This window comes from Triplophysa dalaica, chromosome 20, assembly GCF_015846415.1.
Source record: "Triplophysa dalaica isolate WHDGS20190420 chromosome 20, ASM1584641v1, whole genome shotgun sequence".
In the NCBI taxonomy this organism is placed as follows: Eukaryota; Metazoa; Chordata; class Actinopteri; order Cypriniformes; family Nemacheilidae; genus Triplophysa; species Triplophysa dalaica.
The window spans coordinates 4445106-4460518 of record NC_079561.1 but is presented as its reverse complement, the minus strand read 5'-3'; the positions used below and the strand labels follow the sequence as shown (position 1 = coordinate 4460518).

The 15413-nt window shown below is 38.4% G+C and overlaps 1 protein-coding gene across 3 annotated transcripts in view; it reads right to left on the bottom strand.

Annotated features, from left to right (window-relative positions):
- fignl2 (fidgetin like 2) overlaps positions 1–15413 on the bottom strand; it is a 46229-nt gene that overhangs the window by 12699 nt on the left and 18117 nt on the right. Inside the window, exons 2-3 of one of the 3 annotated variants that reach the window (XM_056732159.1) lie at positions 15042–15163; positions 1716–1859 (exon numbers count right to left, since the gene is read on the bottom strand). In XM_056732159.1, coding sequence (XP_056588137.1) covers positions 1716–1740 — 25 coding nt within the window. In that variant the 5' untranslated portion in view covers positions 1741–1859; positions 15042–15163. Of the gene's footprint in view, positions 1–1715; positions 1860–3317; positions 3431–15041; positions 15164–15413 lie in introns of those variants that run through there. The other 2 variants (XM_056732160.1, XM_056732162.1) reach the window with 2 other exon arrangements.

Genomic DNA, 15413 nt, shown 5'->3' with positions numbered 1-15413 from the left:
TTCCAGAACAGAGGACTCATGAGAGACAGAACCAAAACTAAAGGACTGTAGGGAACACAAGGAGTTCGCCAGGACGGGAGTTAAACAGGACGGATTTCCAACACTCTTGTGTGCCGTCCTAACATCACACTTTAACATACAAGATTCACAATGCACATGAAGACACACAAAGAAAAAGTATGCACGCACACCAATCAGATCCTCAAAGAATTCAGAATATTCCCGACGGGGCCTTGTGATATTTTTTTTAATAAAGTGTGCAAATAGAGACTGAGCAGACGTAAAAATATTTCACATTTTTGATTTGCTGATTTCAAGAGTAGTAACTTGCAATTTTAGTTCAAATGTATGAACTTATTATTTATTAATAAATAAATTAAATCGGATAAAATTAAATATCTTTAAGAAAAGTAAAAGCACCTTAACAGCCATTACGGACATGTCACTTCAGGCAAATGCTTCTAAAAACTGCACTGGACAGAAAAACTAAATTGGCATGTCTTGACATAAACCGTCATTTGAGGTCCATTACAAAATACTTCTTTGTACTCAACTTCTTAGGAATGTTTGACGGAACATCAGAGGAACCTTCGGCTAACTTCTAAGCAACGTCATCAGTATTGATTAGAAAAGATAACCATCTCCCCTCGGTCAAAAATGTTTTTCATCACGACTTAAAACTACACACAGGTAGAACTGGAGACTATTCGCAACACAAAAGGAATTTATCAAAACAAACACTGAAAGTAATTCTATTGGCGCACATAACAATAGTATTCTAAATGGAATTATAACACTTTATTACACTTCAATGGTTGAAGCAACAACCTAGCAAGCCAGCTTAAAAGTATTCAAGCCTCATTAATACATGATTACATCTCAAATTGAGGTGACTTGGTCCTTTAGTTTGATTTCCCTCCCTCTTTTCATGTAACTGTCATGGCTATAAAGCCCAGAGAAGAAGAGCTAAAGAGGGGAGAAAAAGCATCTCTTCAGGCAGAACTGGGGGAAGAAACCTCATGCTGGCCCGCAAACAATGCTGTTTTGGAGAGGGCCAGCACGGAGCTCAAATGAAGCCCGGCAGGGGGGTTAGGAATGGGGCTAAAACTGGACACGTCAGTTATTAGGTCAGTCGAGAGGGGGGTGGAGGTGAAGCCGAAGAGAAAGACAGATAGAGGAAGCAACTGTGAGCTGAACACTGGTGGGGTAATGCTGGTAGTCGTGGTGAGATGACATTGTCAGACAACTTACCCCCCTCCCAACATATACCCATCCTTTTCCTTAAAAAAAAACATAGAAAGAACCCTGTTACATCCCAGGTTTAGCAGGACAGGAGGAAAGTAAATGATGTTTAATGACTTGGAATATAAAACGCAACTGCTTTTCTGATCGTTGTTTTTTTTGTCATATAGTCCTATATAGTCACCTTAAAAAAAGTGTAATTTTAAAAGTGTGTATTCAAGAAAATAGTAGCTTTGACATTCCATTTGAGCATGCAAATGAATAAACTGTCCCTTTTAAAACATGAAGATGCGGTAAAAAAACATGACAATTAGTTTGACACACTGTCAAGTGTGTCATTACTAAAACAGGTTTACCAACAAAACAAATACTTCTGTAATTGTAGCCATAGGGTAATTTTCCTATTAGTCCGCCACTTGACAAGTTGTTTATATTGCAGTATGTTTTGAGGCCAAAAATGTGGTTAAACTTACTATAGGGAACAATAGGACTCAGCATTCTGCGGACCTGGTCTCGATTATGGCGACAGTTCTGCGGGGAAATCCAGGTTGGCGTCTGTACGGCTGTAGTCCATCATTCACTTGAACTGACATTGGGACTCTGTGTAAAATCTAATCCTGAAAAAGAAAAAGGGTTTATCAGGGGTGAACGTTCATCATATACACTACATTGTATAATCCTGATCATTTGTATCTGTAAACAAAAGTTGCATGAATTCAACAAGCCTGCAACCCACAATCAAGAGCTCCTAAACCATCATCTCAATTTTGGACAAGAGTGAAACAGTCACGGACACAAGAACTCTCTCTGTGGGCTGAACACACACAGGGGTATTCATTAAGAGCCTGCACACAGGCATTAAGCTGATTGTATGGCTGTGTCCAGCTTCTAAAGAGGGCTTTCTAAACCCCTTGACAAAAAGCACCACACATACCATAGCTTCTTTCCTCGCCTCATAACCGCAGCGGCGAGCATGCTTTCACAAAATTAAGCTCATTTTATCCTCAATCACACACTCTCCTGCTTTAATTACCTCTGGTAGATGAACAATCAAAATATGCTTTATGAAATGTCTTTGCAATTTAATATATATATATTGAAGAAGAAAAACTATGTTTTAATCAGTTGACATTTTTGGTAGTTAAATATCCTAAAACTGGGAAAATAACTCTGGGAAATAGTCAATTCAAAGTCAATTAAAATAAAGCACATTTGTGATAAAAAAAGTATTTTTTCTTAAAAAAAAACATAAAAAACAACTAAAGGAAAGTAGTTAATTTAAAACATCTATTGAAATGAATTAGTTAAATATTGAGCATGAACGATTAGATTGGTTTGTCAGAAAGGAAAACATAATTTCCCCTCAAGTGAGCGTGCAGAGAAGCTCACACATGAATGAAAAATATTACATAATAACGCTAGGCAAACAGTGTGCCGTCCATGCGCTGCGTTTGAGAAATCAAAACTTCATTCTGACAAAACTGTAAATATTATTTTTATACCAGTCTACAGATGTAATGGTCAATTTGAACCGTTAACAAATATGCCAGAACATAAAAACACAACGTAAACACAACACTATTGCAAAAACTGTGGTTAAATGTAGTGAGTTTTCTATGGATGTTCACATAGATGTTTGACCACATAGAAATTGTGGGAAACGTGTGTCAAATTCATGACACACCTCAGCAACAGACAGTTAAGAATGTATCCAAAATCTTAATACACAAAAATGTGCACACTGTTAAACTATAACATGCTCACTGACTGAAACACTATCCTAAACCAACAACCCCGAAACTTGCTCAGAATGAAGGCTGACACATTATACAAACCCAATTCTGTACACACGTATCCAAACGTCAACAGAATTCTCACAAAGTCGTACATTTTAATAAACACCTGCATGCAGAAGAGAGAGTGCACGAGAATCTGTTTCACATTAAAGCAGAAAAGTTGTAATGAAACGGTGCAGAAGAGTTCAAACAATTCAGGACTAAGACAGGGTGAATCATTTACATACAACATAAATACTAAATAGAAAACAGTGCAGTTTAATATCAAGATGCAGTTACCTTCTCATGCCTGCTTTTCTTCATTTGATTCAAAACCAGTTAGATAATCCCTGGACCAAACAGGCTTGTGTGTGCAGTACTATGCTTTTTTCCACATATGGGACACACTCAACTCTCTCTCTTCCCTCTCTTCTCTTCCCCTCTCTCTCTCTCTCTCTCTCTCTCTTTCCCTCCCAACCAGTGACAACAGAGTACACACACACACACACACACACACAATTACCCTCCCCCACCTTTCCCATCCCCCCTCTCTCTCTCTCTTTCTCTCTCTACCTCTCTCTCTCTTTTTTGTTAAAACTATTTAAGCAGAGAGCAAGAGAGAGGACAGAGAGAGAGAGAGAACAGTGACTATAGGGTGGGGGCAGCTGGCCAATCATACTCTGAGTTTAGGCTTGTATTCTTTTTCAGAGAGAGAGAGAGCGAAAGAAAAGAAAAAGAGAGAGAGAGGTCGTTTTTGGGAAAGAGGCTGAGCTAGTCCCCTAGGGAATTATCGTAATGATGTTTATTTTAGCCGAAATTCAAAAATTACTCCTCTGATTAAAAATACCGGTCGGCTCAAGCTTGCGAGAACGTCAGGTATTGTGCTTCTAATTGACACTGAAACTATAATCACTATACATACAATATTCAATATGTATAACAAATACAGATCTATGGTAAACATAAGATCAGAAAATATGAGGTTGTCTTTAATCGGAACTTCAAGTAAAGGTCCAGTGTATGAAATTTAGCGGTGTGGTTTTGAAATTGCAAGCAACGGCTCTCTGCACCCCTCCCTCCTCCCTTCGAAGCACTACGGTGGCTGACACAAAACTAAGATGTCGTCACGCATTCACTTTTTTGCCGAAGGAGATATCGTATTTATGAAATGCGCTATGTAGAGCAGTTTGTCCGTTTAGGGCTACCGTAGAAACAACATGGCGAATTCCATGCAAGGGGACCTGCGGTGTGTGTAAATAGAAATAGCTCATTCTAAGGTAATATAAACATAACGCTTCATTATGTAAGTTCCTTTTACAACTCTGAATACATAGTTATGCATATTACATTGCATTTCTATCAATAAGATCATCCTTTAACTAACTTAAAGTAACTTTTGCTTCTCTATCGCCATCTCTGTTTAAAACATCAAATTGAAGGTAACTTCTGCATGCTTCTCTTTAAGTGCGTTAAAAACAACTTATATTTCCGACAAAATCCAACCTGACAGCTCCAATTATATCTGTACTATCATTATTATAAGCCTAATGTTGGTAAGGTAAAAAAAAGAGACAGTTTTGAACGCTGATTGTTTATGTACTTGATCAATACCTGATTTTTAACCAAAAACGCAACTGAGAACAGCTTTAAAGTGAGGGCAAATAAGTGACTCTGATGCTTGTAGTTGTTGCATCAGCAAAGGTCATGACCGCCATGGGAAGCTTTTATTGACACCAAAGTCCAATCTGTCAACTGAAGATTTTCTGCAGCGCTGCTGCATGTATTTCAACACACAGGAAAACAACAAAGATAAACACGATGTCTTCCAAAACAGTTTTGGACATTAGAACGTGGTGCACAGCTCGAAGTTTCAATGTGAACACATGATACGGCCGCAGCTGCCGTACTGACCACTTAGCATGTTAGCATGGGAGGGGCTAATGTAATGGACTCCCGCATTTTCACAGGTGGACTGCAGTCCTGTGCTTTTATTTTTGGAGCTCATCAGCAATTTGCGAGGGGTGTACAGAGTCTGTGGAGCTGTGTCTGTGAATGGAGCGTTTCAGCACAGCTGAGGATCTGTTTTTAGAGCGTTGTGTTGAACCATGTGCATCCTGCTCTTGTTACACCGGCTCCCAAATGCATCACATAGCATTAAATGCACAAAACTTCCATTATTTTCCTGTATCTCGTTGGGGGTTCTGTACGCCCACCACGGAAAATCCGTGCGGCCAGTAACCAAGTCAACTACGCACAGCAACTTGCACCATCAGCATCTATAAAACTATCCTTTGTCCAACAAAGGTCTTTTATCCCGATGCTTCCATTCAGCACCACCCCCGTTCAAAAGAGACTTCCTCACAAAAAGCCTTAAAATAGTGCACAAAGCTTGGGGTGAAATGGTAACAACCCATTTTTGTATATTTGATTGCAACTTGTGAAAGTATTATTTTAAATAATGGAAATAAATGATAACGAAATGCAATATACAGGTGGTCACAGTGCGTGATGCTTTAACATACTGTAGGTATACAGCAATGCCATTTCAATGGGGATCATTCTATAATGACGGTGTAGGTTTTTTTCTAGACTGTAACTGGGAGATGATAGTGATGTATTGACAGGGCCTTGTGAGGAATCTCGCCTATCACTCTTTGCCTACCAGAAAAGGCAAAAATCAACCATTAACGCTGAGGCAAGCAGTCTGGCTTACTGCAAAGCCTGCTGAGTACAGCATTAATGACCAAAAGCAGCCTAACTTTAGAGAGAGAGAGAGAGACAGAAAAAGAGGAAGAGAAGAGTGAGTTTGACAGGTGTCACTCATTAAATCAACTCAAGTGTGTGCATTTCATCGCCGAGTACAACCACAGAGAAAAATTGTATCGCTGAATACACAAATAAGCATTGATTATAAATGTCAGATTTTTGTATCTTGTCAAATCTGTTTTAATATTCTAGATGTAAAAAGCAAGAGATTGAACCTGAAGTCTCAAATGTTTTCCCCATATAATCTCATCGCGGTCTATATGAAATGATTCATATAAATCAGATCCTATGGAAACCTTCAACACCACATGTTCACCATGCCAATAAGATCATCTAAGCATATTAAAGAAAAGAGTATCTTAGACTCAACATAAACACAGATCGAGTCACGTCGCTTTGGTCCTAAATCACAAAAAAGACATTGCGACCTCACGGTAGGAGGTCACGCCAACTCTGTCCACGTTTAGCAGCTTGTACGTGTCCCACCAATACAGTGAAGGGGGTTCAGGTGCACAAATGACGGCCGCCGTGATGAATCAGGGTAATAAGTAATTTGGTTGAATGAGAAACTGCAAGCTTTGCACTCACCCCCCGCTGGTACTCATTATGTGAGCAAAAGTGCAGGGCTACTCTAGCACAGCCCTTAATGAAGATGACACGCCGGTGATTTTCAGTTTAAAGCTCAATAAGCTGCGGTCATTTATGTGTACATTTTCTGCAGTTTGTCGGTTTAATAGGCTACTTTTTCAGCTCTCATCTTACGTGACAGCTGTACGCTGCTGAGTGGTACGCGGGGCCGGGAATATTGTCATGCTTTTTTCTAGCAACCACTTAAAATTAAATGAGTCTATAATTAGGTATCACCGATCTAGCACGAGACCCTCCTGAAGACATGTGTTCATTCTCGCCTGTAGCTGAATAAATATAAAATATGTCAATCAAAATGGTGGGAATTTTGTATGATATTCTGAATGAGAGGTATTTGCCACATCATAATGTAAAAATCCTTATATATTTTTTAAGATTTATAAAGAGATTTATAAGAATTTAGGCTTATTCATACATTTGTTTATTTATAAAATATTGATAAATATAATGTATATATATATATATACACACACACACACACACACACAGTACATTCGTATATTATATATTCTTTAAAATGCATTTATATACATGATCAACAACATTACATCCGTTCTGTTATTGCTGTATAATACATGCTGTGATGCCCTTACTTTTGAGATATAATGTTGATTGATGTTTATTTAGCTCTTAAAATCCTTTTTAAAGTTGATGTTCCAATTGCTTCTTTGTCGCAAATATTTTAACAATATGAAACAATTTGCTTTAAAAAAATAGAAGGATTTCAGGCCCTATTCGAACCCCATTGCATACACAATGCTATCACAAACCCCACACACAGTTGTCATTGAGTTTGTGTGTGTTTATGCGATTGTGAGGGGTGCGTATGAATGTGGTGATAATCAGTCCCAGGCTGCTCCAGTTTGGTGATATGGTTTCATTAGCAGGCCGAGCGAGTGCAGAGTCTTCGGCTGAGATTAGGATGGAGTGAAACTCTAGCCCGCCCTCGGTGTCCATACAGAGGAGGGGAGAGGGGTCAGATGGATTATTACTGGGTGTTTCAAATGTTTATTATTCCTTTTCTATCTCTAACAGCTGAAAATTGGAGAATTAAGCAACAGCCTGAGGGATCAGCGCACAGGGGTTAAATCCAGCACTGTGACTCCTCAGTTTCTCAGTTTCTATTTAAGCTCTGTTTTTCTTCAGAGTCTGAGTTTATGGAGGGAGAGAGATAGAAAGCAAAAGACTTGCTGAATGGCAATTTTTGGTCGGAGCTTATACCAACAGAAAAAGCCATTTCTCAACTTATCTCAGTATATCCTACAGTATAGACACTTGATTGATCGATCCCTCCCCCCCCCAGTAATCGGACATACATTCTATAATGCTTGAAAAGAGATTTCAATGATACATAATGAGCTCAGAAACCAATGTCTGCAAACAAAGTCAAAGTTCTTAGATTTTAATACAAAGTAAACTCAAACATTTCAAACTGCAAATTTATCCTAAAATGCCTGAGCAACGGTATTATCCACAACTAATGACAGACAGGGTTCTGAAAACAGTGTATTATTTTGCAATAATATTGAAAAACAATAGATCAACCAATCAGGATTTGCACCGCAAATGCATGCAAAGACAAGACTAGAAGGAATCGGACACCAAAAGCAACTGGGTTGCATTTTAACGCCTTCCTCTCACAGACGCCTAGTCACGTCCATGCAAGGCTGCTAATCTGGCCAAGGGCATGTGACGCAGCCCACAGAGAAACATGAACTTTCTGTGTCGCACAAGCACGACGTTAAGGGCAGCACAAGCAGGTCTTTGTGCACACCAAAGGTCACCTATGATGAATTTAGATTTTAATGCCATTCCGAATGCAATACATTCATGCCATGGTCAAATTTAGATTGTGTGTGAGTCGGTTAAAGAGTGAAAAGGCAGGTTAACAACGATTCCTTGAAAGCCGGGAAAGTGTACAAAACAAGTGTTTAAGGATACCACCCGTATCTGGTGATTGTGGTTTTAAGCGCTCAGAGAAAACCAGCCAGTTTACAGAAATGGCAAAATGGATCATTGCATGCTACAGCAATAGCCGCAAAGACTTTAGGGGAAGTATGTGGTTTTAAATGTTCTTTGATCAAAGTGGCAATGCTATTCAAAAGCTGAAAGAGGAGTCAGATGAGAATGCTTTCATGCTCTAATGAAAGACAGAAGCAGGTTTATCCACTAGCTGCAGGGGCAAACTCCGATTACTGTGGCTAACCGCTCGCATTGTTGCCATTCATGTGTGGCTAAACGCTAATGGTAATTGTATTAAAAATAATTGTTTTGCGGATGTGAAAACAAAGTTAATACGCTCACCCTAATCACCTACCAATACAGAAATATGTCAACACAAAATGGCACAACCAGTGCGGCGGCGGCGACGCTAAATTCTGGGTTGGCCTACAAAAACTGTCATCCCAGCAGTCTATCGAACATCAAATATAATGAATCGTGTCTATCGAATGTAATTAATGAAAAATAAAAAAGTCGACATCACTAGTAAGTTACTTGAGCAATTCACTGTTGTGATTCGTCGTCAATAAGCACGGACTTGATTCTCTTTTAAACATTTTGTCTGAGGCTACATATTTTTTTCTGAGTGAACAATAACTTGGACTGCAACTCTCTGCATGTCACTTGAGCTCCTTTGTCAAACCAGGACTGGCCCGTTGTGTCGGGATAACGTTTCCACCAGCTCTTCCCTCAACAGGGCTTGATGTCAGGAACTCTTAATATAGCTGAAGCTCTGAGTTGGCACGGATGAGTCACGTACAGAGAGATGGACACATTCTAGATCGCAGCGGTTTCACACTTGCATGATTCATGAAGTCACCATCACCATTCATCTGATCAATGTCATTGTCCCTGACAAATCAAAAAGCATCTCTGTTTATCATTCGACGTGCTTACACTGTTTACATTGACTTTAAAGCTGTACGCACAGCATTATCAAACCATGTTGATTTTCCTTTCTGTTGCTCCGTGATTGATAGTTTTAGAGCAGAAAGCCATCCAGCGTATTGATCAGAAATAGATTCTGTTTGCAAAGAAAAAACGAATTCCACCGTCAGACGTTTATCTGATTTGCAGCACTAATCAGCGATTGATCAATGGTGCGAGTATGTGCCGATGAATATTTCACATGGAAAATAACCTTCCTTGGCACCTTTATGAAGACAAATATGAAAATTCTGATTGACACGAGTACAATATCTCTAGGTGGGTGAGTTTTGGCTCATGCAGAGAGCCTGAAGCAGCAATAAATTGAACTCTGGAGGGGGTGCAGCTGGAGCCAGAATGGCGTCTGGTGAGACAGAGACGCTGCGATACAACCCACACACACACTGCATTGAAAACTGATGGTGAGCCATATTGCTGGAGCCTGTTGGCTTAAGGCTGTCAGTAAAGCTGACATCAGCGTATTCTTTATAGTCTATCAATAAATGTGTACGTATAATAGAACTGTTTTCCAAAGTCTATATTTGAGTACGCCATCTAACCCAAGAGCAAGCAACCAACTGTGACACTGAGCGAATTCTGTATATTCCAGACTGCGTTGGGCAAAACAGCAACTTAAACTGCTTGCCGTCAAGCTACGCCAGTGTCTCCAATGGCAATGAAAGCCACAAATAGGTGCACTCATAAAAATGATATAAAATAGCACCCAAAACAACCAAAATATAATAAAATCTCTAATGCATTTATTTGACCTTAAAACTAAACAAAAATCTAAAGATTTATTATGCATCAACTACAAATGGACTTTAGAACCGAATGTGACCCTGGGTGCACAAAGAGGAACACACAGCTCTCTACCTGTCTCGGTTAAACGTGTCTGATGACTGAAGCGAATTGATCTGTTCAATAAAGGTGTTCCTCTGTATCAGCAACCTTTTTCTCTTTAACTTTTTCTTTCCACTGCTGACCAACAGAAAAAGATAAATGCACCCAATTCACCCTCTAGCTCTCTTTCCTGAGCCCACATTAACTTTATAATAGCTTCTTTCCTTGGGAGGCAAGATTCCAATTCAAAGCGTCATGTTATATGAATGAGATTCCTATAAATGCCAATATTTATGCACATATATTTTCAGCCTACGTCTGTCTCATTGTTGCTTATATTGAAGCTGAAAATGGCAGCAGAGGCAGAAGACATATTCAACAGATGTGCCAAGGTCTATGCATGTAAATGCATGTTAACACGCCTGTGCACAAACGCACACGCATGTGAAGCGCCATATAAACAAGCAAAAGCATTAATGCTTCATATTGTGGGCTCCACAGGAAATACGTTTTCAAGACATTTTCCTCATGTCGTTCTGTGCAAGTATAAAATATGTACTGTATGTGACTTTCTGTGGAACACAAAAGTAGATATTTTGAGAAAATGTCTCAGTGGTTTTGAGACCATACAATGATAGTCAATGAGAATCCCTGTTTTTGGTCACCGTTCTTTAAAATATCTTCCTTTGTGTTTTGCATAAGAAAGAAAGTATGGTTCCGAATGACTAGGTTAATAAATAGATAACTAAGTAAAATAATACAAAGGCATTAACAGGTCCAAAGAAAATGTGTAGTATCTTACATATGTACAGTTTTCCGATTCTATGTTTTGATAAAATCTTAAAAGGTTTCCCTTTTTATATTTCATTTGGAATCCCAAACTTTGGACCCCACTATATAGCAATAATACTTAAAATGTAAAAGAAACCTCCAGTGATATAGGGCATTTTGTCTTAAGGAAATTAAAATTTGATTAGCAAATATCCCCATATGTGCACACGAATGGTTGACAGCAATGGCTTGAGGCATTTGGGTTCCCCAGGTGGTCCGGGATAGAGAGCCGAGTCTGAAGGACACTCTCTCCACGCTCAGGTGCTAATTCAATCAGGCCTTGGTTTCCTAGTGTCCGCCTTCCCCAGTAATCTGCCAGTAATTGAGTTCTCGATCAGCTATCCATCAATAATTTATATGATCCACAAATACAGTGACAACACAGCAGCCTGGGAGGAGATAGGATCCATTTTGGCACAGCACTGAATCTATTAGTGCTCCCCGCCCCTGTTCATCAGCTCCCTAAAGTGCCATCACTGGGTTAGAGTCCAGTTCTTAACTGCTAAGCCCTGAAAAACTTGGTCATTATCTGCCTGCATGTTCCTGTTGAACAAGTATCATGATCTTTAGTGACTGTCCAAAACAATTTCGTAAGTGCCTTAAAGCACCGTTGATTGTCTATGACTTTAAATTTACAGTGGAATATGTAGGATTCTTTTTGCATAAACTATAAAAAAAAGAAAAAAAAGAATGTGCAATATAAGCACATTCAAGACCCAGCTGAGAGATTTTTTACATTTTAATGATTTAGATTCTTTAATACATACCCACTAGAAAAGTCAAGGATTTCCATATACCCAAACTGTAAACCCAAATGTTCAAAATAATCAAACAGATTAAGTAATGTAAACCTAATTTTATAAAAAGTTCTACGTACTTAAATATTTTAAGTTCCTGAAACACTTTTTTGCTTTTGAGTGAATTACAATGATTTTATTTGATTAACTTGAAGTTTTGACCAAGACTGAAAAAAATTATTTGCTCCTTGTTCAATTTACTTAAAGGTGGGTTAACCAATTTCCGAATTACGCTTTAGTCAACTAAGTCGGGCCGAGTACCAAAACAACTTTGTAGCCAATCAGCAGTAAGGTGCACAGTGCACAGGACGGACATTAGCTGAGCCGAGCGCTGACGAAAGTGAAAGACGGGGTTATGGGTGTGTTGTTTTGGTTATTTGGACATCAACAACGGCTATGTGAAAAAAGAAATCGGACACCCTGCCTTTAATTTAAAGATGTCTTTAATTTAAACATGTTAATTCAACACAATTGGTCTAGAAGGATTTCCAATTCCCAGCATGCTTTGTGTCAGACTGCATTAGGAGAGTAAATAAAAAATATGATTATTTTATATGTTTTAAGTAAAGTTAAAGACTTGTTAGTGATTAATTATACCTCTCTTAGATATTTAGAAGAGTTTGATATATTTTTTTCTAGTTTTGAGGTTACCATCATTTAGAAGAGTGGTGCATGTGCTTAGTATCTGCGAAGCCACATTTTACCAGTAACGTGTTATGTTACCAGTGAGCAGTAATTGTGCTAATGCCAGTTCTGAGATCAGTCTCTACTTGCTCATTTTGGGTTGCATAAGTCAAGGTGTTTGCAAAATACAGAAACTGAAAGAATTAAGTTTAGTTAACTTAAAATTTCAATTTTTGTGTACTTATTTGTTTAAGTTCTGTCTACTTAATTTCATAAAAAGGATAAACTAAATATTTAAGTCGCACTTGCTACGATTTGGTAAGAACTTTAACTTAACAGTAATCAAAGTTCTGCTTACTTAAACAAAGAAAAACTCAAAAATGTTAAATATTTAAATATTGTCAACTTATCTGGGTTAACAAAAGGGTAAGGAAGCGTAACAACATCGTTTTGTGCCAGAGAAGTGCGACACACTGAATTTCGTTGGTACAACCGGGAGATAAGAAACAAAAGGAGATCATGAACGACAAGCATTTCAACTACACTATTTCTGTGGTTTTCTAAGCCTGCCCCTGAAGCTTCTGCCACTTCGGTAGGTGTTATAGAAAAAAGAGCCAGAGGAGGGGTCCACCTCCATCGCGATATTGTCCAGAGTTCACAATCGTGTTTCATTTCTATAATACTTTCTGCTGATAACTCAACCCCACTTTTAAAACCACTGCATATTCTTTTCATAAAATGAGCATATTTGTATTCCTTAACATAACTGTAAGGGGATTGTTAGCATATTAAATTGTATCTAATTAGCCAACTTCACAAATGTTTGTTTGTGTGGGGAATCAATACATGAGGGAGAAAGGGAGAGAAAACTGTAACAGGTGCTTGATAAAACTGCACAAATGTAGATTGTCAATTATAGAAAAGTATCAATGTCAATAATAAGAGCAATTTGGAATTTGGATTAGATGTGACCCAGTGTGTGAAAACAAGACTAAAAATCAAGTTATTAGTGAGGAGCATCAGAGTTTGATTTTAAGAATTTATTTTAATGTGATTTACTTTAAGTCTTTGACATGGCCTAAGTCAATTTTTTTATATAGCTCTTTTTATCATTTTCATTGTTACTAAGCAGCTTTACATGAAACATATTGACTTTAAGCAAAACACTTAAAGTTATAAAAGTAAAGACAAAAAAGGATGAAAACATAGAAAACTGACACAAACACACTGATTCAAACACCACACACAAAAAACACCCCACACGCACAATATGCATACGCACTAACACACAGACACACACACAAACACCAACGTGCACACACAGGGACACACAGACACAAACTCGATATCTAAATATTATACTTTCGCAGAATATTTTTTACATTTTGTTGGTTTCCCTGCTGAAAAAATGATAGAACCCTGTCCAAAACACAATAGATGCCTTAATGCCCAAGACATAAAATGTGTGGTTCATAATGATATTTTGATTATTGCATCACACATAAATGACTTTAAAGCTGGGTTTCACATGGATCACAAATGTGCATTGAAAATACATAAAAACCTGTGCTTTTGTGATTGTATACATTTACCATCTAAGGCTAAATATAAGTCTTAACAGGCTAAGTTAAACATTGATTAATAAAACCAGCAAGTCCCTCCTGCTGTCATTGGCTATTGAAGTCTTGCTTGCAATAAATCTTTTAGAATGCTCTTGATTACATGAGTGTGATGGTGCTCATGGGTTGTCGATCTGGTATCGGTGAGTATAAGGCTGGATGAGTATACTCACTTCAAAAAACTAGATTACACCACTTCTTGCAAACGTTTGCTTCACGCACATAAAACCTACTTTGAGCACTTGTAATTTCACGTTTATGAAAGAGGCTGACACGTGGTCATCAACAGTCTCTCACCAAACAACTCTTTTGTCAGCAACATTAAATAACGTTTATAATGGTGGTGTTTCAAGGTTAAACTGTACTGTCTAAAATGATTTTCAATATGCACAGCACACCGTCCTGCATCTACCCAGACGCACACGCAATCTTCCATTTCATCCCTCTCTGCTTATCAAAAGGCGCATACACAGAAATCCAGACTGAAACATACAGGAGCGTGTTCAGACAGATGTCCTACAAGAGGTTTGTAAGAGTGATGGATTTCTTCCTGCCTCATACAGAAGCCAAGTGACATTAGCTGTTTCTTCTGTCCTTCGGCCACATGAATTAATAGTTCATTTAAGCCTTCATTACATGAGCAACACAATGACTCCTGCGCTCCACACTGGACACATATGGACCATTATAAAAGCATCAATTAATCTGTGAAAGTGCTGTCGTGTACGCTACGGAGACTGTAATAAAATATATAGCAGTCAGGCAAAGAGGAGGTTACCGTAAGCATACTTTCAGTTATATGACGGTATAGAGAAAACATGCATTGATTTCTGTCAGCGGCGAGGCGCAAATTCATTAGCACAGGTTTTGCCCAATATTGTGGTTCCGGGCTGCTGTCCAGTCTTGAATAATATGACAGTAATTGCTTCGTAAATAGAATGAAAGCTTAGGGAACTTGATGTGTTTACCTGTGTTGTGGCCTAGCAGATGGCGTGTCTGTTCGAAAAAATTCAGCTGCGGTTGTCATCCGGGCAACGTGTTTGACTGTTGACATGTTTTCTCTCCTTTTCTCGTACACCTTCGCTCTGCTCTATAAAAAAAGAATTTTTTTTTTTTTTGATGTTTGGGGGCAGCTTTGTATAATGTGTCATGCAAAAAAAAGTTTGTTATAGGAATTAAATTAATAATAATAAATAATAACATGAACATTATGATATATAATTACCCACTCTCATGCCTTCCACAACCACGTTATTTTTCAAACTTTGAAAAGTTCTTGACATAATGACAGCTCTTAGTATGCAGAGAACTGTCGTGCGTGCTCCGAAACGAACCCTAAA